The 25340-nt window shown below is 40.8% G+C and overlaps 1 protein-coding gene across 2 annotated transcripts in view; it reads right to left on the reverse strand.

The window, feature by feature from the left end:
• Window positions 1–25340, reverse strand: part of CRYBG3 (crystallin beta-gamma domain containing 3) — a 120921-nt gene that overhangs the window by 84501 nt on the left and 11080 nt on the right. For both annotated transcript variants that reach the window (XM_082625910.1, XM_082625911.1), the window contains exons 2-3: window positions 19858–19924; window positions 4084–4517 (exon numbers count right to left, since the gene is read on the reverse strand). In XM_082625910.1, the coding sequence (XP_082482036.1) occupies window positions 4084–4517; window positions 19858–19924 (501 nt within the window). The remainder of the gene's footprint in view (window positions 1–4083; window positions 4518–19857; window positions 19925–25340) is intronic.

The following is a 25340-nucleotide window of genomic DNA, read 5'->3' on the forward strand; positions in this document are numbered from 1 at the left end:
GTCCAAAGAAATAAGACTCGAGAGATAAGGATCAGAAGTTTATTCTTCAAGTATAGTAAACTCAGGTTCTCTTACTACCAACTCCATCCTAACGAGATGTCAAGGCGTTTTATTCTACATCAATCCAATAATGTGACTTTTGCTCTAAAAGAACTTCTATTAAAGTAAAGCACAGAGAAAAATCCACTCCAGAAAAAATTTCAGTTCACTGTAAGAATGCCTTTTGGTAGTTTTGGAGTCCTTTTTGGGGGAGGGGGAGGCAGATAATTGTTTTCCATTCCCATCTTGGGAGCTTTCTGGTTAAGGTCAACTAGAATGATTAAACTGATTTATATGAACCAGTATAAATTTCTAATGAAATAATCTCCCTCAGCACCCTAGGTGGAAATGTTATATGCTTGTGACTAAAATATGTACCCTTTATACTAAACAACTATATTATCATGTTTAATGCACTGAACATCAAAGTTTCAAGCTTAGCTTCATGTATTATAATTAGTCCTTTCAGGTACTGATGAGCTACACTCACACTTTGTAAAGGATTAGTCATGCCAAGATAGTCTATTTTCTACAACATTCTTTCACAGGTTGTAGCTGAGTCTTCATAATTGAATAGTATTAAGAACATAAAACTGTCCTTTAATTAAGATTTTCCCTAATACAGAAAATAGAAAGAAAATGGAAATGTCAAAAATACATAACTTTACAAATAAACTAAAGATGGAAACTTAGAAAGGTTTATTTTCACAAACTGAATAAAGAACATATTAATTTCATGTATTATGTAATTGTGCATGGGATCTGTAGCTTATCCAATATAAGTAGAGGTATGTGATCCAAACAACACTAGGAAAAAAGTAAAATATCTAGAAATTTCAAATATTTAAGGGAATAGACATACATATTGAAAATCTGGAAAGGTTTTTATGCATTTCAGCCCAAACATAACTACCTATCATGTGAAAGTTTATTAAGCCTCCAAGTACTACATATGGCTGTACTCTATCCTGGATAAACTTAATACATCTGATACTACAAAGGTCAACCAAGACATGTGTCATTCTTCAAAGAAAATTCTATAAAGGCAGCCTGAAAATAATAGTGTTAGAGCAAAAGTATTCAGTATATCTACTTCACTTTTAGTAAGTATGATTAAGCTACTTTTTTAGCGTTAAGATTTATTTCCTTTCAAATTACATAGTGAAGAATATCTTCAGGCTTCCTTGGTGGCACACTGGTTAGGAATCCGCCTGCCAATGCAGGGGACATGGGTTTGATCCCTGGTCCAGGAGGATCCCACATGCCACGGAGCAACTAAGCCTGTGCACCGCAACCACTGAGCCTGCACTCTAGAGCCCGTAAGCCACAACTACTGAAGCCCGCGTGCTTAGAGCCCGTGCTCTGCAACAAAAGAAGCCACCGCAATGAAAAGCCCCCACTCGCTGCAACTAGAGAAAGTCCATGCACAGCAATGAAGACCCAACACAGTCAAAATAAAAACAAATAAATAAATAAATTTATTTTAAAAAAAAAGAATATCTTCTCTCTGGGACTTCCCTGGTGGTGCAGTGGTTAAGAATCCGCCTGCCAATGCAGGGAACATGGGTTCGAGCCCTGGTCTGGGAAGATCCCATATACCGCGGAGCAACTAAGCCCGTGTGCCACAACTACTGAGCTTGTGCTCTACAGTCCACATGCTACAACTACTGAGCCCACACACCTAGAGCCCATGCTCCGCAACAGGAGAAGCCACCGCAATGAGAAGCCTGTGCACCGCAACGAAGAGTAGCCCCCGCTCGCCGCAACTAGAGAAAGCCCGCACACAGCAACAAAGACCCAATGCAGCCAAAACAAAATAATAAAATAAAAATAAAAATAATTTTTTAAAAAGAATATCTTCTCTCACAATAGGGAAGGCTTTTAACTATTTTATGTAAAGAAAAGCTGAAAAACCAGACATTTATTTAAAAATCACAATAAAGTTTTGACAGAAGAGTTTCTCATGATGGGTATGAATTTGCTGAAAATGTAAGAATTATAGAACTTTTTAAAGAATTTCAACCCAACAATGAAGTAGCTTCCTACATAAATTACACGAGAAGCATGAGTTAATGTATGGAAAGCAATCTAAAAAGTGTTAGCACAACAGGTTTACTTAAAGGCTTTATGGGTATTAAAAATGAAACCTGCATACTCAACGGTACATGAAAACAATTACAAAGCTGTTTACTATTTTTAATTAAGTGAAGGTGAAATCACTTACAATGCTTTTTGATAAGGATATTTTTCTAACACTTCAAATTATAGGTAATAACTTGTCTAAATTTTGATTTGTATATTTATATATGATTATATTTGCATATAATTGTATATACTAATTACATACAAATTTTGTATATAATTTTCTGATTTGCCAATTTAATGTATCATTGTTCACAGTTTTTATCATAGAGAGTTGGAAAACTGGAAGCAATCCTATCTACTGATCTTTTCTTTCCTGATACTTTCCATTGTTATCATGCTTAGAAAATTGTTTCTCACCAGAATAATTCACATTTAGCTGCTTTGTATGTTTCTTAAACATTTTTATTCCACTTTAATTTTAATGTAAAAATGAAATGAGTATCTAGCTTTTATTTTTTTCTCCAAATTATTATCCCATTTCCCCAAGTCTTCCTTTTTACAAGAATACATAATGCCATCACATTCAAGGGCTCAAATCACAAAATATACGAGGGTCTATTTCTAGACTGTCTATTCTGTTCCATATAAATGTCTAGCAAATATTACACCAGTATGACATCATTTCAATTTATGTAGCTTTATCAGTACATTTTAACAACTGGTAGGGCAAGCCCCACCTCATCACTCTTGATGGGCAAACCCAAATCCATCTGGGGTCTCAGTTCTCACAACTGTAAGATGGGTCTGTGCCTACCCCTACTTCAAAAGCTTACTATGAGGAATTCACTGAAATCACACACATGAGGACTCTTTGAAACTATGAAGAATCACATAGTTCTAAGTTGTCATCTATATCTGACTATAGTATTAATGAACTCTTCAAGGAACAAAAATAATTCTCAAGTAGAGTTTAAATTAAAATCAGTAAAACAGATCCATGGACTTTCCTGGTGGCACAGTGGTTAAGAATCCGCCTGCCAATGCAGGGGACACGGGTTCGAGCCCTGGTCCAGGAAGATCCCACAGGCCGTGGAGAAACTAAGCCCGTGTGCCACAATTACTGAGCCCTGTGCCACAACTACTGAAGCCCACGTGCCTAGAGCCTGAGCACTGCAACATAAGAGTAGCCCCTGCGCGCCACAACTAGAGAAAGCCCACACAGCAACGAATATCCAACACAGCCAAAAATAAATAACTTAATAAATAAATTTTTAAAAATAAAATAAAACAGATCCTTATCAGTTACGAATGAATATTTTTATGTTACACAAAATGTCTAATGGACTCAACATTGTTATAAACATTTTCTGGATAGAAAATGTTCCTTCTAGCTCATTTGAGTAAAAGAAAAACAAGTTAGTGCCCATTTGTAAATCAAAGAAAGAAAAAAGGGTGGTGAAGTGCTCCGTAAATTTGTTCAAGATTTGTTTCTTGGAGCTGTGGGAAAGGTTCAAAAGGCTAATTTCATGAATAAAGTCAATTTAATTTCTTTTCTTAACCCCTTTAATTGGATTCCACAAAGAAAAGATATTGATGGAACGTGAACACAAACCGTAGGATTATTTTTGTTCCCAAAATGCAGATACTGAACACATTGCCTGTCCTACTACAGAAGAATTCAGACAACAGAAAACACTCCCATTTAAGGAAGTCTTAAATCAGAAATAAGTCATTTACTATGACAAAGTTAGCACCTAAAAGGTATTAGTACCACCCCCTAAAATAGCTCAAAGGGCCCTAGATATGTGTATGGTACACAGAATCATATAATTTTTCACCTAGTAGCAAGGACATTACAGAATACTTTTTCTAATTCCCTTAATTAACAGTAGTAGAACTAAGGCTCAAAAGCTGGGTCCAAAAGCTCAGTTTTTTTAGATAAGTAGATTTTGAACTTACTTTCTTAGCAAATCACTGGTTTCCTGTTCACTGTCTTGTGTTGTATCCAAAGAAAAGGCATCTGAGAGTTCAGCTGAGTTGGATTCTTGTGCTTCTGCTGGAAGTGCCAGGGTTCCCAGGGAGCCACTGACAACAGCCCTCTCCCTTTGGACCCCTTCATCAGGATGGTCACTGGGATGTCGTAAGTCTTTCTCAGTTTTGTCATGTTCATCTTTGAAAGAAGACTGCTTGGCTTCACCAAGAGATGATTTTCCTGAGATATTGAATAAGTTACCAAGAAACTGAAAAAAGCTTTCTTTCGGCTGTTTATCGCTTTCTCCCATTTTGGCATCTGAAGTGGAACCGGAAAGGTCATTTGGCTTTCTGGAATCTTCCTGTGTTGGAAGAGTGATTAGCTTCTCAGCATGGCTCCTTTTGTCCTCACTTTGGGGAATCTTTGAAAACGAAATAGAGAATATTAAGCACCATCATTTAAAAAATGACATAGGCTAACTGATAACCTATTTACATGACACACTCTGTGCCAGACGCCAGGGATACATCTGTGAATAAGACAGATGGCTTCTGTTCCCTAGTAGTTTACAAGCTACTGAAGGGCACCGTCAGCGCAACTTTAACAAAGCTAGATAGTAAATGTCACAAAGGGGGAGGTACAGCCCACATGGGGACCCAGGAGTAACCAGTCCAGATTTGGTTGTGGAGAGAGCAGAGGTGGTAACTCAGGCGATGCTTCCTAAAGGAAGTGCCCTCTGAAGGAGACCCAAAAAGTGCCTATGTGATGCTTGTGCATCTCCCTCACGCTCTGTTCTCCGCTCCCTGCTTCTCCCCGTCTCTCTGCATCCAGAGAGGTGTCAGCTTCTAAGGAGTTTAAAAGGACTGGAGGTAAGAGTGTAAAATGAGAAGAGCAAAAAGTAAGTATGGAGAGATAAGTAAAAGGACAGATCACGGCAGACCTCAGAGGTGTTTAAATTTAGCCTTTATTATTACAGAGCTAATGGACAGGATTTTCACACACTTGGTATATCAGACAACACCTAAATATACTTCATCACTTCAGCACTGTGTTAACCTCTGAAGCTGCCACATGGTGGAAAACTGTTCCTCAGGAAGATGAGGAAAGACAGCAACATGGTGTATCCATTTAGAGGAAAAGCCCGCTACAAACTCTTCAAGGTAAAACACAAAGCCCTGATACGTGCATTAATGCAAACGGTGGGCAGCACCAGGAATTCCTGCAGACGTTAAACGCTTTCAGGGGTGCATCTTACCTGCTCATAATTAACCTACTAGTGAAGCAAGCTCCCATTCATGCATACTCTGTGTGAGGAAACCGAGCTGCTCCATCAGAGCGTGTGCTGGCATTCAGGGCACACTCCTCCCTAAAGCTGCCTTAGCTTCGGGCCAAGGGGCCGGCTCAGCCTGCCTTCCCCACATGCTCACTCACCTACTTGTAAAAGGAATGTGGTCTGATAGTATCTGTCAGATGTCACACTCACTAGTCCTTACAAAAGGAAAGCTCAAGTGTGAGTCAGAAAAATATCAGGACACCGAGGTGAGAGCACCTTAGGCCACTGTAGGTTCACAGGAAGTTTTGTAAGAAGCTGATCTTCAAGAACATCCTAAGTATAATGTCATTTGTTCACCTCCCTTCCCTGTTTTAATCCGAATTCAAAACAGTTTAAAGGAGTGTTCCACTAACCACTAATAATATTTAGCATATGGATGGTTGAGAAAATGTTTAGAACCCATTAGCCCAGGAAATTAATTTCAAGCGAGCAATATTTTTTGTTTGTTCCCACCTTAGAAGTCAGGGATATTTTTGAGTAAACACACAGCATAGCATTTTTCTGGGTGTTACGTCCTTAATATAACTTGTGAGTCTCTACATTTAGAGTAGCACCAGCCTTCCAGAGTCACTCAAAGTCTCACCTTTTACTGGTTTCAACGGCAACTCAATCCCACGTGCCTCCACTTCATCCACCCAGCCTCCTGCTCTTTATGGGGTCTGCCCTATAAATTAACTGCGCCCTCTCCTCACGTTGACAGCATAGATAGCCTCTCGGTACAGCAGTAGAAAATATGCTAGTTGACATTTTGAAAGTGATCATGTGTATGAAAGACATATTTTTTGCCTTTAACTACTCCATTTAATTTGTTGTAATGGCCACCCACAATACTTCTTCCTGCTTCAAACTGAACTAAGACTGCAACACGAAGAGAACAGTGATTTGTTTTCTGCAACAAGTATGATCACTCATCCTGGGAGGCTACCCGAGGAACGTGAACTACAGGCTACTCACTAAAATAACACAAATATTCCTAAAATGCTTTAGAGATTCACAAAGGAGTTCTATAAAATTGGGACAATGGTTTTTAAAAAAGGAAAACTTAGAGAACATGGAAATTACATTTTTTGACATCCATAAAATCTCAAGACAAATAATTTGTCAAAAATACTATTTCTTTCTCTGTCTCAATTATTTTTACTTGACAATTCCTTTCAAAATATAATGGACTGCTGGGCTTCCCTGGTGGCACAGTGGTTGGGAGTCCGCCTGCCGATGCAGGGGGTGTGGGTTCGTGCCCCGGTCCGCGGGGATCCCGCGTGCCGCGGAGCGGCTGGGCCTGTGAGCCGTGGCCGCTGGGCCTGCGCGTCCGGAGCCTGTGCTCCGCGACGGGAGGGGCCCCGGAAATGAGAGGCCCGCGTACCGCAAAAAAAAAAAAGAAAAAGAAAAAGAAAAAAAGTTAAAAAAAATATAATGGACTGCCGTCTCAACAATGAAAATACATTATGCTAAACTAGTAAAAGCCTTCCCATTTAACGTTTTTAGAGTGATATATATAAAATTTTTAAAAATCACTTGTTTCTCCTTCCCCTCAATTATCACTTCTTTGCTATTCCAGAATCCCTGTATCTTAAATGTACTTCAGAGCATTTTAATGTCTTAGTTGCTTAATTTTTGCCTACTAATCTTGTGAGAAATTTGTATCAGTAATTAAAATACCTTCAACAACACCACCAAAAAACTATTTAAATTTAGAGACAAAAGTTAGCACGAAAGAGCACTGCTATTCAAAGTTAACACAACAAACCCAGTATTTATATAACTACCTCTTAAAATTTGATATAAAATAGCTGCTCTTTGCCCTCAGCCTAGACAACAATGAAGTTCAGCCTGCCACAAGCTAGGGCCAATGTCACCTGCCAATAGGACTGTTTACCACTGCTCCAACGAGTACTAGAATGAAAGCACTCAGGATTCAAGCAAACATTAACAAAACATCGATTCCAGTTGCCCTCAAAGACGTTGGTATCCCGAATATAACATATAAAGGCTATATATATCTTGGTAAGGTAAAAAGGATATATATATATATATATATATATATATATATATATATATAAATAAATAAAATGAAGGCATATGTATCTTGGGAATTTAATTTTTTTCCCTTCATACTCAATATGTTGTAACACAGTGTCCTTAGGTCCAAATTCATACGTCTATCTATCTATTCTCTTTGCTATGTGCCCAATACAGGGAAACACAGGAAAGCATTAAGTACAATGATTAATAAGACTCAGCTGTGGCTTCAAGGAACTTACAGTCTAGCAAGATACTCATCATTATATCACTGTGTGGGGCATGGGAGAGATATGTACACAATGGAAGACAAAATTAATTTGGCTGGGGATGGGGAGAATCCACTACACAGAGGAGGTGATGTTTGAGCTTGCTCCTGAAGGGCGAGAAGAGCATTCAAGACATAAGGTAGCGCCTGGGTCGAGAACACAAAAGTGTGAAGTACGTTTATTACGGCAGGGCCGTTGGTGAAGAAGACCGGGGCCCAGAGGATAGAGAATGAAGTCGATAAGATGACCAATTAGTGGAGGGTGAGAGATAACAAAGTCACAGATGATTAAGTTTTCTAAATTGGGAAACTATCTAAGTAGTTAAGACAAAAATGGATATGGGAAATAGAAGGAAAGGTGAGATTAGAGCCTTTGTGGGGTTTGGGGGAGGTGAGGCAACAAACTAGATGTCAAACGTGTAGAATGTGTGGTCCCCTGGTGAAGCAGTCAGAGCACAGTTAAGAACACAATTTGGCGATACACAGTGTGTTCAGGGGAAAGGGGGACCAACAAAACAGCCTTGGGGAAAAAAGATTAAAAGGCAGGCACAAAGCAGGAAAAAAATCAGTGAAAGAGATGGGGAAGGCCAAAACCGGGACAGCCATCCCACCAGAATGCTGGTCTCCAAAGGCAAACGACGAAGGATATTTCCAAAAGCAAATGGGAGCAAATGCCAAACGCCACTGTAAGGTCAGAAAGATGAGGACTGTCTTCCTCACTGTTCTTCAAAAACATGAGGCCCACTCATCCCTCGGGAATTGTGCATTCACTCTTCTCTCTGCCTAGAATGTTCTTCCCCCACAGAGCTATATGACTCACACCCGCTCACCACCTTCAAACCTTTATTAACTGTCATCTCCATTTGAAGTTTCCCCAGTCACTCTATCTAAAATAGTAAACTCCTCCACTCTGCAACGGCCTGTATCCCTTCTCTGCCTTATTTTTCTCCTTTGTACTTGCTAGTATCAAATACACACATCTCTCACACACACGTATTATTTAATATGTTTCTACCTCTAGAAAGTAATTAAAGCCACAAGTGCAGGGTTTTTTGTCTGTTTTATTCATTGCTGTTATCTCTAGCACCTTGAAATGTGCCTGACAATAAGGAGTGCTTAAATACTTGATGGACTTATAAATGAAGACCATAGAAAAGCCCTAGGAATGCAAGAGAAATAGTCATAACAGCTCAGGAATTTGTGAGTACAGCCCCAAACGCAAGGTGTTAAACAGTGAACACAGAGCAAAGAAATAGGAACACTCGGTAAATAATTCAACAGAAGGCAACACTTTTTGAGAGACTTTTTTTTTTAACTAGAGAAAAGGTAAAAAGGTGACAGTTTAAGGTCCAAGACAGAAGAAATGACTTTTTGTTCCGGTTTTGTGGCTCAGCTCTACACCTGGTGGGAAGGGAGTAACTGCTGTACAACAGAAGGATGACGGATTTGAGAAAGAAAAGCAGAAGGTGATGAGATGAAGAGACCAGTACAGTCTCTAATACTTCTAATAAAGGGGAAGCACAAGCCTTGGAGCGGAGTAGGGGCACTTCCTCTTCCAGCTACAGTGATAAGGAAGTGGCTAAAGCCTGAGCAATTTTGTAAGGGGGAGAAGGCTATGAGCCAGGTCCAACAAGTGGCTCTGACCTCAGTAAAGTGAGAGGAGAGATGCTTAGCTGACCAAGGGACACAGAGGTGGAGCTGGGATCTGAGCTCCCAAAATAGAGAAGACTTGGAAGAGCGTTTGGGGGAATGCAGCAATAGGCTGAGACCAGGTGTACCAAGGAACAGTCGGGGTCAGTGCAAATTTTAAGGTATTCATTCTTATATAAATGATGAACAGCGAGATACTACTCTATGTGCGTTGATCCAACAATGAAAAAAATATATACCAAGAGCCCTGCTTTCACAGAGCCTACATTCTAGGGATGTGAGAACTTATTTTCAGGTCTAATTGGCATTAGTTTGTCACCTCCTTCATCAGCCTCTAACAGGTGGCCGGTGCTGTCGCAACATGGTGACTGGCACAGGGAACAAGGTCAAGAAGGCCAAGGGGTAGAGAGTGTCGCCAAACGAAGAGTCTGTTGAGTGAGAAATAGTGAAGAGCCAGATGGCCCTTCCTTTACTCTCTCAAGCACCTGGCTTGGTCATCTCCCCCCGCTCAGGCTCTGCCTTCACTGTACACAGCAGGGATAATCCTTACAACACCCTGATCTGTGTTGGCATCCTCAACTCCGATGACCTCCACTTCCGCTGGACCTCACTGTTTGGCAACCCCTGACCGTTGTCTCTACCCATCATCACCCAGCCTGTGGATCTCAATCTCGGGCATTCCCAAGTGTTCACACCCTGTCATCTTTCCAGCTCTCTTAACCCGCTGTCCCAGGTGCACCCACCACACCAGTCCTCCTGCCTCATCACAGCTTCTGGCCTCTCTCACCCTGTCCCTTTCAGCTCCCACAAATTTTCATATCTTTTCTATCCAGCCATCAAATATGGCTAACACCCCTCTTTTGTTTGTTCTCTGGTCATCCCCACCCGGAAAGATTCCAGTTTTATCTTTTCCACATAAGTGAATGCATCTTGCTTTCAAAATCCACAGGGATATGCACAACTATGCAGATGTAGGCTGCCAATAATTCACGATTTACAGCCTCTGCTGGAAATCGGTCTGCAACCGTCCCCATTTTCCACAGCAGCTATTTCAAGCCTTTGCCACACCCCCTCCACCATCCCATCCGGCGCCCAGCAGAAGCACCTACCTTCTACTTCATGGAGATGCTCTCCTACGGTCCGGCCTCCACCCCTCCTCTACCTGCCTCACAGCACATCTGTCCCACTTCCTTCACTCACCCTCACCATAAAGGGATGAAGGACTCCTCCCTCTAAGGATCCACCAGGGCACCACTTCATAACGCTTGATGTCTCCTAAGGAAGCCCACTTCCTCGTCCGCCCCTTCTGCGAGTCCACCATTCAAAAGTCTAAGTCCAGGGACAGGCTTCTCCTCTGCCTTCACTACCAACCGCCTTAAAAGGAGTCACCAACCCTCACCATCTTCTTTCCCTTTCCTCCCAGTGACTCCTTGAGTCCCTGCAATTTGGCTTCTGCCCCAGTTGTGCTCTGACCACGATCTCTCAGAGACACTGTCCTACTTGTTAATTCAATGTACATTCTTTCTGTCCCGGTCTCATATGATGTGTCTACAGGAGGTGAGACTGAATCTGATCCTGAAAACCAATCTTCCTTGGCTTCCATGACATCACCCTGAGGTTTCCCTTCTTCCTCTCTTAACGCTCTCTCCATCTCGTTCAAGTGCACATCCTTCTAGCCATTCCCTACATGTCAAGTTTCTGCAACTTCCAGCCCGGGGCACTACTTTACCTTCATGATTTTCTTATGAGGTCTCATGTCTCACAGATTCATCAGATGATTGCCAGATTTGTATTCTCAACTCAGACTGTATATCCAATGATCAACCCGACATCCATACCCACCTGGATGCTTCACTGGCACCTCAAACTCAATACACCCAAAACTGAACTGAACCATGCTGCGTCTCCATTCTTCCATTTTCTGTCAAACTGTAACATTCCCACTTGTTCAAAAGTCAGATGAAACATCAGGACACCATGACCTCTCCCCTAGAATACTGCCAGCAGTGAATGACTTGTTTCCTTGCTTTCCATTCCTAAAGTTCCCCAGTATGCTCTCCAGACAAAAGCTACAGCAATCTTTTAGATTTCAAATCTAATCATCCTTAAAGGCCTCCATTGGCGGTGCACCCTTGTCAGGATAAAATCCAAACTCCCTAGCATGGCACTTAAGGTCTTGGTGGATCGAGTCCCTCTTTGATTCAATCTCTTGTCACTCGCAATGCTTACAGTGACTCATGTCACCATATGTGGCCTCAGGCATCATGGGAGCCTATTTTCTTCCCTCTCCCCTCTTGCTTCCTCTTTCTCTTACTACAGGTGTGTCTTTGCACAAAGCTATTACCACTGCTGAGACCATTTATCCCTTGCCCTCTTTGCCTGGGAAATTCCTACTACAACTCAAAAGTTTTTCAGAATGGAAATTGCCTACATATATGCATGCATGCGTGTGTGCGTGCGTGTGTGTGTGTGTTCTTCCAATAAACTCTAACATCCTATTTTTCCTTGTCACCACAAGGTTAGGGCAAACAACTTTATGCTTTCATCATGAGTAGGACTATTACCTAGATTACTTACAGTTACCAAAATCTGGCATTCATAAACTAAACCCAGCTGCTTACTAGACAATTCTAGTTAGTTTTCTCCTAAGGTATCTGGCCACAACACATTACCTGGCAGAATCATTCCCTGATATCAAGATTGGGTAACTGGTGGCGCCTTTCAGCAGGACAGGGAATACAGGAACAGAAGGAAATTAGGATAAAATACACTGAATTCAACTTTGAGTAAGTCAGATCTCATACTCAGTGACCTTCACAGGAAAGGTCCATCAGAGAATTGGCTCCATCACCCTGAAGCTCAGGAGAACACATTGGGCTGGAGGGACAGATGTGATTTTTGTCATTGGCTAAGATGTAGGTAAACTCAAATCAACCAGGGCAGGTGCGTAAGGTGAGAAGAGAAAAGAACAAGATGACATAACATAGGGGAAAAGCCATTCCTTCTTGTTATGGTCTAAAACACTTCTCCAACGAAAACATTGGGCCAGAATAATAAATGTTTTTAAATCTATGAGAGCCTTTTGGAGCTCTCAAATCAGTATCTGGCACCTGTGGAGGCAAATTCACTCACAAAAAATCTAGAGTATGTACATGACCCTTCATCCCCAGTTTCCATTTTCATAAGGTACGCCACCACACCAAAAAGTAGGACTATTCCAGGTCTATGAGACGTTGGAGCCGCCGCAAATCAAACCAGATACCATGCAATACATTCAACATCCAAGAACTCTGAGATATCAAGGCCCCAGAGCAGCACCAGCCATATCAACAGGCTTAAGCCCTGGCAGCCCCTTTGGTCATGTGAATGGTGCAGTAACATACAGTGCAATCTCCAGGCACCTTGACAGCACCCAGTCTTTATAGAAGCAATCAAGGGTAAGAGTTTTTGAGTTCTAGCTAAAGTTCAGTGTGCATACATACATTCATGTATGCCTTTTCAAATGTTACAGAGAATCAATATTTCTAATAGCTGATTTCCATACTATTCACCCAGAAAAAGTCAGCACCATTCTTAAGCAAAAGAGTTAGATTCTAAGTTGTTGTCAGACTGCATATGGCAAGAAGACAGCTCTTTTCCTCAGTACCTAAATTGTGTTGGGTATCGTGCAGTGCAGCACATGTTATCTCAGGTTAATTCTAAAACACTTCTATAAAATAAGGACTGACACCTCCCACTACAGAGCAGCAAACCAAAGTTCAGAGAGGTTGAGTAAATTTCCCAAGGTTAGAAAGCTACCACGTGGAGACCTGGGATTTAAGCCCAGATACGTCTGATTCCAAAGACTGTGTTCTTTCCGTCACTGCACATGTAATTTTAAAACTGTTCCAAGGAGGTGCCATGGCTGGCAGAGGAAGGGAATGGTGGCTGACTCTGAGGCTCCAGGCTACTCATTCCCATCATCAACAGGGGAGTGTTGCCTGAATCTGTTTACATAGGGGGTTCCAAGTCCAACTATAGTTGAAATTTTTAAAAAGAGAGTTCCCGAGTTTGAAAAAGAAAAATTTTTAAATCTAGATTTTTTTTTTTTTTTTTTTTTTTTTTTGTGGTACGCAGGCCTCTCACTGTTGTGGCCTCTCCCGTTGCAGAGCACAGGCTCCGGACGCTCAGGCTCAGTGGCCATGGCTCACGGGCCCAGCCGCTCCGCAGCATGTGGGATCTTCCCTGACCGGGGAACGAACCCGTGTCCCCTGCATCGGTGGCAGACTCTCAACCACTGCGCCACCAGGGAAGCCCTAAATCTAGATTTTAAATTCATGTCATATTGCTATCTGTATCACTGAGAAAAAAAGGACAGCAAGCATGCATTAAGGCTATAATTTATTTTTAAAAATTAGTTCAGTAATTAAATTTCTCCTAACCATGCAAACATTTAATATATTTAAATTTGACTACCATTTCACCTCTGGCCAAAAAAAAGAGTTGAAAAAGACCAATAAGGAAAGAAGAGTTACACAAATCAAAATATAAACAAATGCATAATTTAATATATTCATCTCACTAATTCATCTTACCCTCAATATAGGCATTGATACAAAGAACAATTTGTGACTTTTTATTCAGTGAGATACTCTTGAGCTACAATTCTTCCATTTTTACATATCGGTGAACAGTGGCAACAATAAAAAAAAGCATAGTTGTTTTTAGTAAATTATTTATGATAATATTAAAAATAAGGGTTATGAATTATTAACAACTAACAGTAATAGGCACTAGATTGATACTCCTCGGTTGTCTCTAGAAACATCATAGGCATATAGCAACCAGATATCTCTTAAAAGATACGACAACCTTCACCAAAGTTGTATGATCAGTTATGAGCCACAATTCTAAAATGGGGCAAGAGTTAAACTTTATATAAAGCAGATGCCAAGCTACTGAGAACAGGCCTAATAATCATCAAGTTATTTAGGCCTGGTTTGGAAAATCTATAACCTATGGTTCAGATTTAATTCATTTTATTTAGCTCATGACTCATTCTAAAAACAGACTTACTGCCACAGCTTTTTAAATTTTTAATAGGGTTTCTTTTTGGTAAATTAAGTTTATAAAGTATACCTTACAAATTAAGTTCACAAATGGGAAGCACTATGGTACAGAACTGCATCTGAATTCTCCTGCCTCCTCTCAATAATAATATGAGTTTGTCAAGTGACAATGTCTCTGAGATTCACTTTCCTCAACTATTAAGAGATAAATATTCTGGACTTCCCTGGTGGTGCAGTGGTTAAGAATCCGCCTGCCAATGCAGGGGACCCAGCTTCGAGCCCTGGTCCGGGAAGATCCCACATGCCGTGGAGCAACTAAGCCCATGCGCCACAACTACTGAGCCTGTGCTCTAGAGCCCATGCGCCACAACTGCTGAGCCTGCGAGCCACAACTACTGAAGCCCGTGTGCCACAACTACCGAAGCCCATGCGCCTAGAGCCTGTGCTCTGCAACAAGAGAAGCCACCACAATGAGAAGCCCGCGCACTGCAACAAAGAGCAGCCCCCGCTCTCAGCAGCTAGAGAAAGCTCGCGTGCAGCAGCAAAGACCCAATGCAGCCAAAATTAAATAAATGAATAGATAAATTTATAGAAAGAAAAAGAGATAAAAATTCTGATTAACACTGGAGATAAACCACACACACTGATTTCTTCTCTTGTACAAAACACTCTAAAATGACAGTAAAGGGTTTTTTTTTTAAGTTATAAATACAAGGAGAGGAAGAGAGTAGATATTAGCAGATAAGAGGTTTCAAAAAAAGTTTAGAAGGCAAAAGCAGATGAAGGCATGGTAATTGACCAGAAGAAGCTTCCACCCAAGTGTCTGCAACAGGGAACTTTGATCATTAAGGGGGAAACAATCTACAGACAGATTGTCAGCAGACCACCTGGAAAAGCTCAGGATTTGAAGATACTAGGTACTACTTAGGGCAATATGAGACATGGGATTAAGAGCAGAGTTTGGTTGAAAATCTCCAAATGGAGTACTTGACCCCCAGGGCTCTTCCTCCATCCCAAGCAGTTAAACGATCCTCCCTACCTCCCAACGCCTCTATCTCCCAAAAAAATTTATATAGAGAGAACATCTCTGAAAATATTGAGACTTTTGGGCAGACTGAATTTGCAGTATCAAAGGCCATCCATGTAGAAACGTCTGGAACTCTGACAATCAACTCTAGAGCTCAAGAGGGATGTCGGGTAGAAATCTGAGAGCCAAAAGATGAAGTAATAAGATTGAAAGGTACTACTTTGAAAGACTGATGTCGAGGAGGGTTGAGGACTTTGAGAAACATCTACATGGAAGGTAATTTAGCCAAAAGAGAATCAGTGAAGGAAACAGAAGGGAATGGCCAGAGGCAGGAATTGAAACAAGAATGTATAATATCAGGGCTTCCCTGGTGGTGCAGTGGTTGAGAGTCCGCCTGCCGATGCAGGGGACACGGGTTCGTGCCCTGGTCCGGGAAGATCCCACATGCCGTGGAGCAACTAGGCCCGTGAGTCACAACTACCGAGCCTACGCGTCTGGAGCCCGTGCTCCGCAACAAGAGAGGCCGCGATAGTGAGAGGCCCGCGCACCGCGATGAAGAGTGGCCCCCGCTTGCCGCAACTAGAGAAAGCCCTCGCACAGAAACGAAGACCCAACACAGCCAAAATAATAAATAAATAAATTAATAAACTCCTACCCCCAACATCTTAAAAAAAAAAAAAGAATGTGTAAAACATTACAGTAACAAGGCAGGCATGACAGAGGACAATTATATCACTTATACAAGTCTCATATTTACCTAATGTACATACCTAGTGTATTTAACACATGGAACATAGCATTTTAAAAAAAAGAATGTACAATATCATAAGTGCAAATATAAAAAAGAAACTTTCTGGAAAGGAGACAAGACTTGGAAAATCAAGTGTCTCAACTGGTTAAATACAGTAAGAACTAAGAAAAGGGCACTGATGATTAGCAAGAGGTCAGGGTTTCATGGAATGACTCTCACTCATTTAACAGCTATGACAATGGATGGCAGGCACAGTACTGGTTTTCCCATGTCTAAGGGAACCAGGAGGGAGGCCGGAGTCAGATCAGAAAGCATTAAGAATTAAACAGTGATTATGACAAACTTTCATAAGAAATCTTTGAGTTAAAGGTAGCAAGTAAAATGAAATGATAGCCTGAAAGGAATCCAGACCCATGAAAGGAAAAAAATATATTTTTTAAAATTTTATATATTTAGAGAGAAATAGAGGAAGCCAGTGAAGATGGAGAGGTGGATGCAGTGCAAGGCGAAGTCCAAAAGAAGGTGGGAAATTAGAGACCAGTACCACTAGCAGGGGGATTTAGGGAGTTTGGCCTTGGAAGGCAGGAAGGGATGAATAGTCCTCTGAAACAGGCAGAAGGGAGCAGGGCATTATGACATGCCTTCCCTCTCTTTTAAATAACAGTAGACATGAGCACAGCAAGAGTCTAAGGCTGCAAGACAAGAATCTACATTCCCTACAGAGAAATAAACATAGAATATGGACTACATATCTGGAATTTTGCCAGCTAGATACAAAAACTGATTAATATAGAAGAAATATACATTTCAGTGGAACAGTAGATGCACATGTGAGAAATAGATTCCAATGTTATCAAAACAGCAAAATTTGTATAGCGTATAAGTGATATTTTAAGAACTAAGAATCTAATTATGTCCAAAGATAATATAAAGCTTCTACAGTCTCCAGTTGTTTGAAAAATGTAATTAATTTTTTGTAGCTTAAATTTATAACAATACAATCTTCAATATCTTGATTTGGTATCTCAAGGTCAAATACAAAAAGAAATGCACTAAAAACATTCATTATACATAAATCTGTTACATTTTACACTGGAGAGGAAAAATGGTACACATTTTTCCTTATCATGGAAGGCATTATCATAAAATTCAGGTTAAGAAGATGGAAGCATGGCAAGAAATGTCACATTACAGTGGAGTGCTATGTTTCAGAAAACCATTCGTTACAAAGAAAGCAAATGTGTGTTTTATACTAATTGCTAAATAAAAAACTTTAAATGAGACTATTTAAAATAATAAGATCATAGATATTGTTGCTAACCTTTCTTTCCCCCTAGGTATGCATCTGACTATTGATATTATCAAAATAAGTACTTTTTTCTTCTCTTTTCTTTTTTTAATTGAAGCAACAGGGATTTACTGTATAGCACAGAGAATTATACCCAATATCTGGTCATAACCAGTAATGGAATATAATCTGCAAAATGTAAGTATTTTTGATGCCTGGCAGCAGCAGGTCCCAGAACAACTGGGTCTGTGTAGCGAGGTTGAGGAAATCCTACCAATAGTTTCCAGAAAGTAAAAAAAAAAAAAAAAAAAAATACAGTTACATGGTCCAAAATGCTTACACTACCCCAGTAAGAGTGCCATGGTGCCCCTTCTATCATGGGCTAACAAAACTGCCCATGTATAAGTAATCCTATAGGTCTCAAACCATAAGAGAAACAGTTTCACAACATGAGCCCTGTTTACTTGGGGGCCCAAATCCCAAACTGAAATTATCCTGGGCACTCAAACCAAGATACTAAGAATAGATAGAAAAGATAATAATCATGGAGACCCAGCCACTATATTTGCCACCACACAGACACTGAAGCCACAAAGATGTAACTCTCTGGTGCAAAACTTTGCAGGTGGAAAGCAGGACTATTGGAAATTAAAGTCTGAGGGTCAAGTTTGAAGACTGTTTCTTTCAGTGAGATTAATAGCTGAAGTGTTACATATCGGTTCCAGGCTAAGTAGACAAACAAGTAGAGACCAAGAGAGGAGAAGAGAGCAGGGAGAATATGAAGGTTCTCTGAAGCTCAAGGGTGGGTGCAGAAGCAATGAGGGATTAAGAGAGAGAATGACAGGAGCTGGCAGCCAAAGCAACTTTGAAGTTTGAGATCTCAGAAGTAACATACGTACTTCCTGTGAAGCAACTCAAGAGCAAGGTTGCACCTATAGAATTAGAAGTAAAAATCTTGAAGTAAGGCAACTCAAGACATGTGAAAGCTGAGCAAGAGGGAGAAAGCTACAGAGCCCATGCAGTGGTAAACCAGCAAGCTGGTTAACGACTGGCTGAAACAGAATAGGTAGGAGGTGTTATAAAACCTGGGAGCAGGATTTAGTAGCCAAATTCACAAAGGAAGAAGAAAGGGAAAGGAAGCAAGGTGATCCTGATTTTTTTCTTTCTATATAAAGTTTAAAAAAAAAAATCAGGGCTTCCCTGGTGGCGCAGTGGTTGAGAGTCCACCTGCCGATGCAGGGGACACAGGTTCGTGCCCTGGTCCGGGAAGATCCCACATGTGGCGGAGTGGCTGGGCCCGTGAGCCATGGCCGCTGAGCCTGCGCGTCTGGAGCCTGTTCTCCGCAACGGGAGAGGCCATGGCAGTGAGAGGCTCCCGCGTACCACAAAAAAAAAAAAAAAAAAAAATCAGATTCTGATTTTTTTTTCTTTCAAAACAATATTTATATTGCTAACTATGATGGAGAAGGAGGGAATAAAGAAGGACAACAGCTTTATCTTGACCATATTTAAGGTCTTTGGATCTCATATAATGAGAGTCCCCATATCAGTAATGAAGAATTCAGATGACTTTCTGGTCCTTCCACTGACCAAGCTAATGTACCCAGAAATCCCTGGAAAGCACAAGCTTTCTCCTTGACTGACTGTCACAAATCGTTTAAAAAGAAAGTAACTGGGACCAAACTCCATGAATGGGAGACAGCTACCTAAACTTGATCACACACCTGGCCTCACATCCCCGAACAACACAAACATCCAATTTCTATAAAATCACTTATGACTAAAAAGAAATGTTATAAGGTTTAGTGGTTTTCCAGGATTTTTAACCACACTTTTCAGTAACTATTTGCGTAGAAGTGTACCTTATACTCTTTTCATGCTTGTCCTGTAGATGCAGGGAAAGCCAGTTCATATATGAGCTGACAAACATATCATCACATACTAATGACATGTACGAACATGTCTAACTTCTACGCCCTCAAAAGCACTCTTAGTTGTCAGAAGCATTTGAGAAAACGCAACATACATCAAAGAAGTTCCTAGAGAAAAGAGACTGTGGAAGTCAGATGATCCAATTTACAGATTAGAAAACCAAGGCACAAAGTTAAATGCCTCAGCTGAAGGCCTCACAGTTGGTTAGTGGCTAAGCTGGGGTAGGAGCACCACTGCCTCAAGTCTCTCCTCAGTCCTCTCCCCCTACCCACACCCCAAGACACAAATGTCCAGTAGAGCTGGGCTGGAGTTCCACATAAAGTAATAAGACTTTATGCTCTTTCTGAAACGTAAAATGAGATGACAGAATCTAAAAGAATAAGAAACAGCAGAAACTAAGAAACATATTTGCTTGATATAAAATAATATTAATTTAAAACTATACCTTTACTGCTTCTGATGAAAGTACCTTTTCCTTTTTCTGACTTGTGCTCATGGGCTCATTTTCAACACTGAAAAATAAAAACCACAGTTTCTTTTGAAATTGAAAGAGAATTACTAAAATCATACAGTTTCTGGATTTAATGAAAAAAACTGAAAGGTCCTTTATATCTGCAATACTCAAGATTTATATACAAAGTGTTATACTAAAAAGACGTTGATAGGAGTCTCTACACTTGAAACACACATTTGAAAATGCTCATCCCGGCTCCAGACATTTTTGTGAGTCCATTCTGTGCTATACTTTCTTATGCTGACGACCAGCATCACACTAATGATGCACCTGAACAAAGGAGCACCAGTGCACAACTATCATAATCTTGGAAAGCGTTACCATTCTTTGATTTTATCTGTATTAAGGTTCTCCACAGTCTAATCTTTTTTTAATGCCTATGCTGAGTGTTATTTGGAATATACTTCTACTCAGCAAATTTTTATAAATGTATAGGGTCATCTAGCGAATTCTGGGGATACTCAAAATAGATGCAGGTTTATCTAACCCCAAATGTGTCCCAGATGGCCCCTTAAAATTCTGATTTTCCAGATAGTCACTTCTAATTGTCCTGTCTGGAATACCTTCACAGATGCCTTATGAGATGTCACAATAACCTAGTTTGCCTATTAGGCACACATGCATTTTAGATCTAAATATTTATGTCTCTATGTTTACATATTATTTTTTTTTCATACTTTGATAATCCTAGACAAATTGAGTAGCTCCACTCTAAAGGTTATCATGACACTCTACCATGTGCTGGGGATTGTGCTAGGCCTTGAGGATTTAAGAAGGAGTAACTGGTCAGGGTCTTTGTAAAAACTCTAGTAGGGGAGACTGATACACAAACAAACAAATAATACAACTTGATACAAGTTACAACTGCTGAATGAAAGAAGTGCCATGGAGCACAGAGGAAACAAGAGGCAGTGATTCTGCCTGCTTAGTGAAGTGCCCACAGAGGAGGTACAAAGGCAGGAGGTGATAGAGAACATGGCATTTTGGGGAAACTGTGTTCTGTTTGTTTGTTTTTAATATAAGACTGGAGCACAGGGGACTTCCCTGGTGGTACAGTGGTTAAGAATCCACCTGCCAATGCAGGGGACACGGGTTCGAGCTCTGGTCCGGGAAGACCCCACATGCTGTGGAGCAACTAAGCCCGCGTGCCACAACTACTGAAGCCCGTGCACCTAGAGCCCATGCTCCACAACAAGAGAAGCCACTGTAATGAGAAGCCCACACACCACAACGAAGAGTAGCCCCCACTCGCCACAACTAGAGAAAGCCCGTGCAGCAACGAAGACCCAAGGCAGCCAAAAATAATTAAAAAAAAAAAAAAAAAAAGACTGGAGCACAGGATCTTGTGACAGGCAGAGGTAATCCTGCTACAGATGAGAATGAGACCAGAGGACCAGTTACAGAATGTGAGAAGCACTGGGAAGCCTTCAGGCAGGAGAATGACTGGATGGGGAGAAACATAAGGAATCATGGTGACTGGCAGGGACAGAGAGAATGGAAAGGAGGAGGGGTCGATAGCTCACATCAGGATGCAAAGAGGCCATATTTGTGCCACTTAGATTTTCTATCCATACAATCCAGGGCACTTGAGCAGACTATCCAGGCAACAAATGATAATGATAAAAAATCAAAAAACAGAAGGAACAAATAAAAAGATCATGGACACCTGGAAAATATAATGGATTAAAATTTCATTTAGTCTCAGACTCTATGCAGGAATACAAGGACCAACAAGATACAACCATGCTCTTAAGCCTTTTAAATGTCAATAGGAAAAAGCAAGCATGTAAATAAGATAAATCTGTGAGCTATGTGTTTAACACATGGAAATTCCATAGGAAAAAACAGGAACAAAAGTAGAAAAAATAATGTACAACACAGAATTGTAACCTATATAGATGTCCATGTCTATAAAATAAGAATGTTTCAGATGGTTAATATTTTATTTATTTATTTATTTATTTTTTATTTATTTTTTTTTTTTTTGCTGTATGCGGGCCTCTCACTGTTGTGGCCTCTCCCGTTGCGGAGCACAGGCTCCGGACGCACAGGCTCAGCGGCCATGGCTCACGGGCCCAGCCGCTCCGCGGCATATGGGATCCTCCCAGACCGGGGCACGAACCCGTATCCCCTGCATCGGCAGGCGGACTCTCAACCACTGCGCCACCAGGGAGGCCCTCAGATGGTTAATATTTTAAATGTGAGTGGGTTCTTATCTCTTTTTCCTATTTTACTAGGCTTATCTTTTGCCACAAGGTTACTTACAATTCAGGTTTTTTAAATTAAATGTCAATTAATACTTGTCTATTTAAGCTCAAATTGAGGCAAAGAGACTGGCAAAATACACATAAAAAAAGCATGGTCTAAAAATTTGGAGTATAATCATGAATACTACTGATTATGGTGATTTTATAAGTGTATTCTCTAACTACAATCTATTTTGAATGACCTAAAAATTATCTAAACATACAATAGGCATTTTAGTATCCTAGTTCTTGCTTCAAGATTTCTGAAAGTATACTTATTTAGAGTGTTTACAGGGTATTCTATAAACTTACTGCCTTAGTGAAATTGTAAATGAAAATGGTAAAAGTGTCTTTTCCAATACAAAAACTCTGCAGAAAATGCAGCTCGGCGTCCATGGGATTTAAGGCAGAACTCAGTATTTGCAAGTAGCTATAATCATTTCCACACTATAAACACACACAAAATACCAGAAAAACAGTTGTTAAGTCAGCACATAAGTATTTTGCATTACGCAAACAACTGAAGAATTTAAAGCTGAAATCACCAAAAGAAGTAATACTTGACACTTTGTAAAACTTTCTGAAACTTATATCCTATGTTTATGTTTCACTAATCTTTTTCTTTTTCTTTTTTTTTTTTTTTTTTTTGCAGTACACGGGCCTCTCACTGTTGTGGCCTCTCCCGTTGTGGAGCACAGGCTCTGGACACGCAGGCTCAGTGGCCATGGCTCACGGGCCCAGTCACTCCACGGTATGTGGGATCTGCCCGGACCGGGGCACGAACCCGTGTCCCCTGCATCGGCAGGCGGACTCTCAACCACTGCGCCACCGGGGAAGCCCTGTTTCACTAATCTTACTGCTAAATCAAAATTTTAAAATGTGTTGAGTTTTAAAACAAACAATATTTTAAAATTTGGGGTTAAGTATAAAAGTCACTGCTTCAGATAAGCTTTCCCCACTTCCTTCCTAGATGACTAGGGTCCCTTCTTCATTTGTCTCTGACATCTTCAGGATCACTCTGCTTCAATCCATTCTTCCTGGTCAAAGTGATCGTTAATCTGACCATGACACTCTTGTGTTCGAAAACTCCTTCAATAAATCTCCATCAGCTGATGAATAAATTGAAGAGTCCTTAATATAGATATAGAAAGTTATTCACTTCCTGGTCACAGACACACCTGTCACATAGAACTAATTCCCATTCTCAGAATGCACCAAATTCACATGCCAGCAAACCACTTTCTTCTCCTGCCTGCAACATCCTTCCCCACCCTGTCCAACTCTTAATCCTTTACAATTTAGTTCTAGCTTAACCTGTATTTTTTTAAAATAAATTTATTTATTTATTTATTTATTTTTGGCTGTGTTGGGTCTTCGTTGCTGGGTGCAGGCTTTCTCCAGTTGCGGAGAGCGGAGGCTACTCTTCGTTGTGGTGTGCGGGCTTCTCACTGTGGTGGCTTCTCCTCTTGCAGAGCACAGGTTCTAGGCGCGCGGGCTTCAGTAGCTGTGGCATGCGGGCTCAGTAGTTGTGGCTCGTGGGCTCTAGAACGCAGGTTCAGTAGTTGTGGCGCACGGGCTTAGATGCTCTGCAGCATGTGGGATCTTCCCGGACCAGGGCTCGAACCCGTGTCCCCTGCACTGGCAGGCAGATTCTGAACCACTGCACCACGAGGGAAGTCCATTAACCTGTATTTTTTGTGCTCCCACTGCACTCAATTATACCTCTCATACATTTCTGCTGGTAATGACTGGCTGGTTGTCCATCTGTTGAACTAGAACTTGAACTGATTTAACTCAGGAATGATATCATTCATGGCTGTATCCCAGAGCCTAGCATCGTGCCTGACAGTGTGAAGGCACTCAAGTATTGTTTGTTAAATGAATTTTTAAAATAACTGATATTAAACAGTCTCCAGTTATGTGTGCTTAATCAGAAAACACTATTCCATTGGGAACAATGGAATAATACACATCAGTTTTTTTTCCTTAATGAAATACTAGTATAAGTCCCTTGAGAGCATGTACCATCCACTCTCATCCTGCATCATCTTTCTCTAAAGGTATAAAGAGGGGAGTAGGGCTGTGAGAAGAAAATTACTCAATAGCAACAAGGGTATTTTCAATTGATTTACAAACAAAACAAAAAAATTAGAACAGAATCTATAAAGACACTCAAAACACTGCATACTTAGATGTCAACTTAGGAGGAGGAGGAGGAAGGAGAAGAAGAAGAAACATTAACAGAAAAGTCTCGAAAGACTCTCAAAAATACAAGAGAAAGAGAAACATTTCGAATTCAGATGATCTCAAACATTAAGAAAGACGACAAGCCTTTCCTATTGTTCTTTCACAATTTAACCCCCTTTGGGACCCGGGAATTATTTCAACAGCAGTATTTTTAGAAAGCACACATTCTGCTCATGGCAGGGGGGAGAGGCAGTAATCATAATCACACGTAGGCACAAATAAGACTCCCTTGAATTTTAATAGCCTCATCTTACTTAGCTAACAGAACTCTGGAAATTACTCTTTCAAAATGGTCCAGATAAATATCAAGGTCAAAGTGACACAGAAGCTCCTCATTTTTGAAGTAAACATATTTAGACCAAGTCTGAAAACCAGGAATCCAACTTACAGTCATTAAGCAACCACTGACTTTATGCCAGATGTAAGATAAAACAAAACGGACGTAGGTCTGTTTCAGGGATGGCACCTTAGGGACAAAAGGCACTTCAGTCAAAATGCTTCTTTCTGGATCTGATTTTTTCAAATATGTACATTGGAAGTGTCAGATCAGCACTCTGCCAGATCTAAAATCCCATATGATCCTTCAGTAAGCAGAGTGAGGGGAAAAAGGAACAGGGAGACTAAACCTTGAGGCTTCTGTGGTAAAGGAAGAAAAAGACTGGGACCAAGAAACCAACTCAGTCAAAACTGCTATCAGGGCATCACAACAAGGAGGCAGAAACTTCTACCGTCCCTTATTTCAAAGTGACTGAGGCCAAGCCGGGGTCTGTCCTCTATCCCCTTGGACTGCTCCGTCTCATCCCTCACTTGGGTCCTTAAATATAGCACCCTCACACCTCCAAAGGGTCTGCCCATTCCTTGGGACATCCACATTACCTTGGGGATCTTAGCAACACATCTTCACACGACAAGCTCTAGAGT

The sequence above is a fragment of the Mesoplodon mirus genome (assembly GCF_964341445.2).
Source record: "Mesoplodon mirus genome assembly, chromosome: 6".
NCBI classification, from domain to species: domain Eukaryota; kingdom Metazoa; phylum Chordata; class Mammalia; order Artiodactyla; family Ziphiidae; genus Mesoplodon; species Mesoplodon mirus.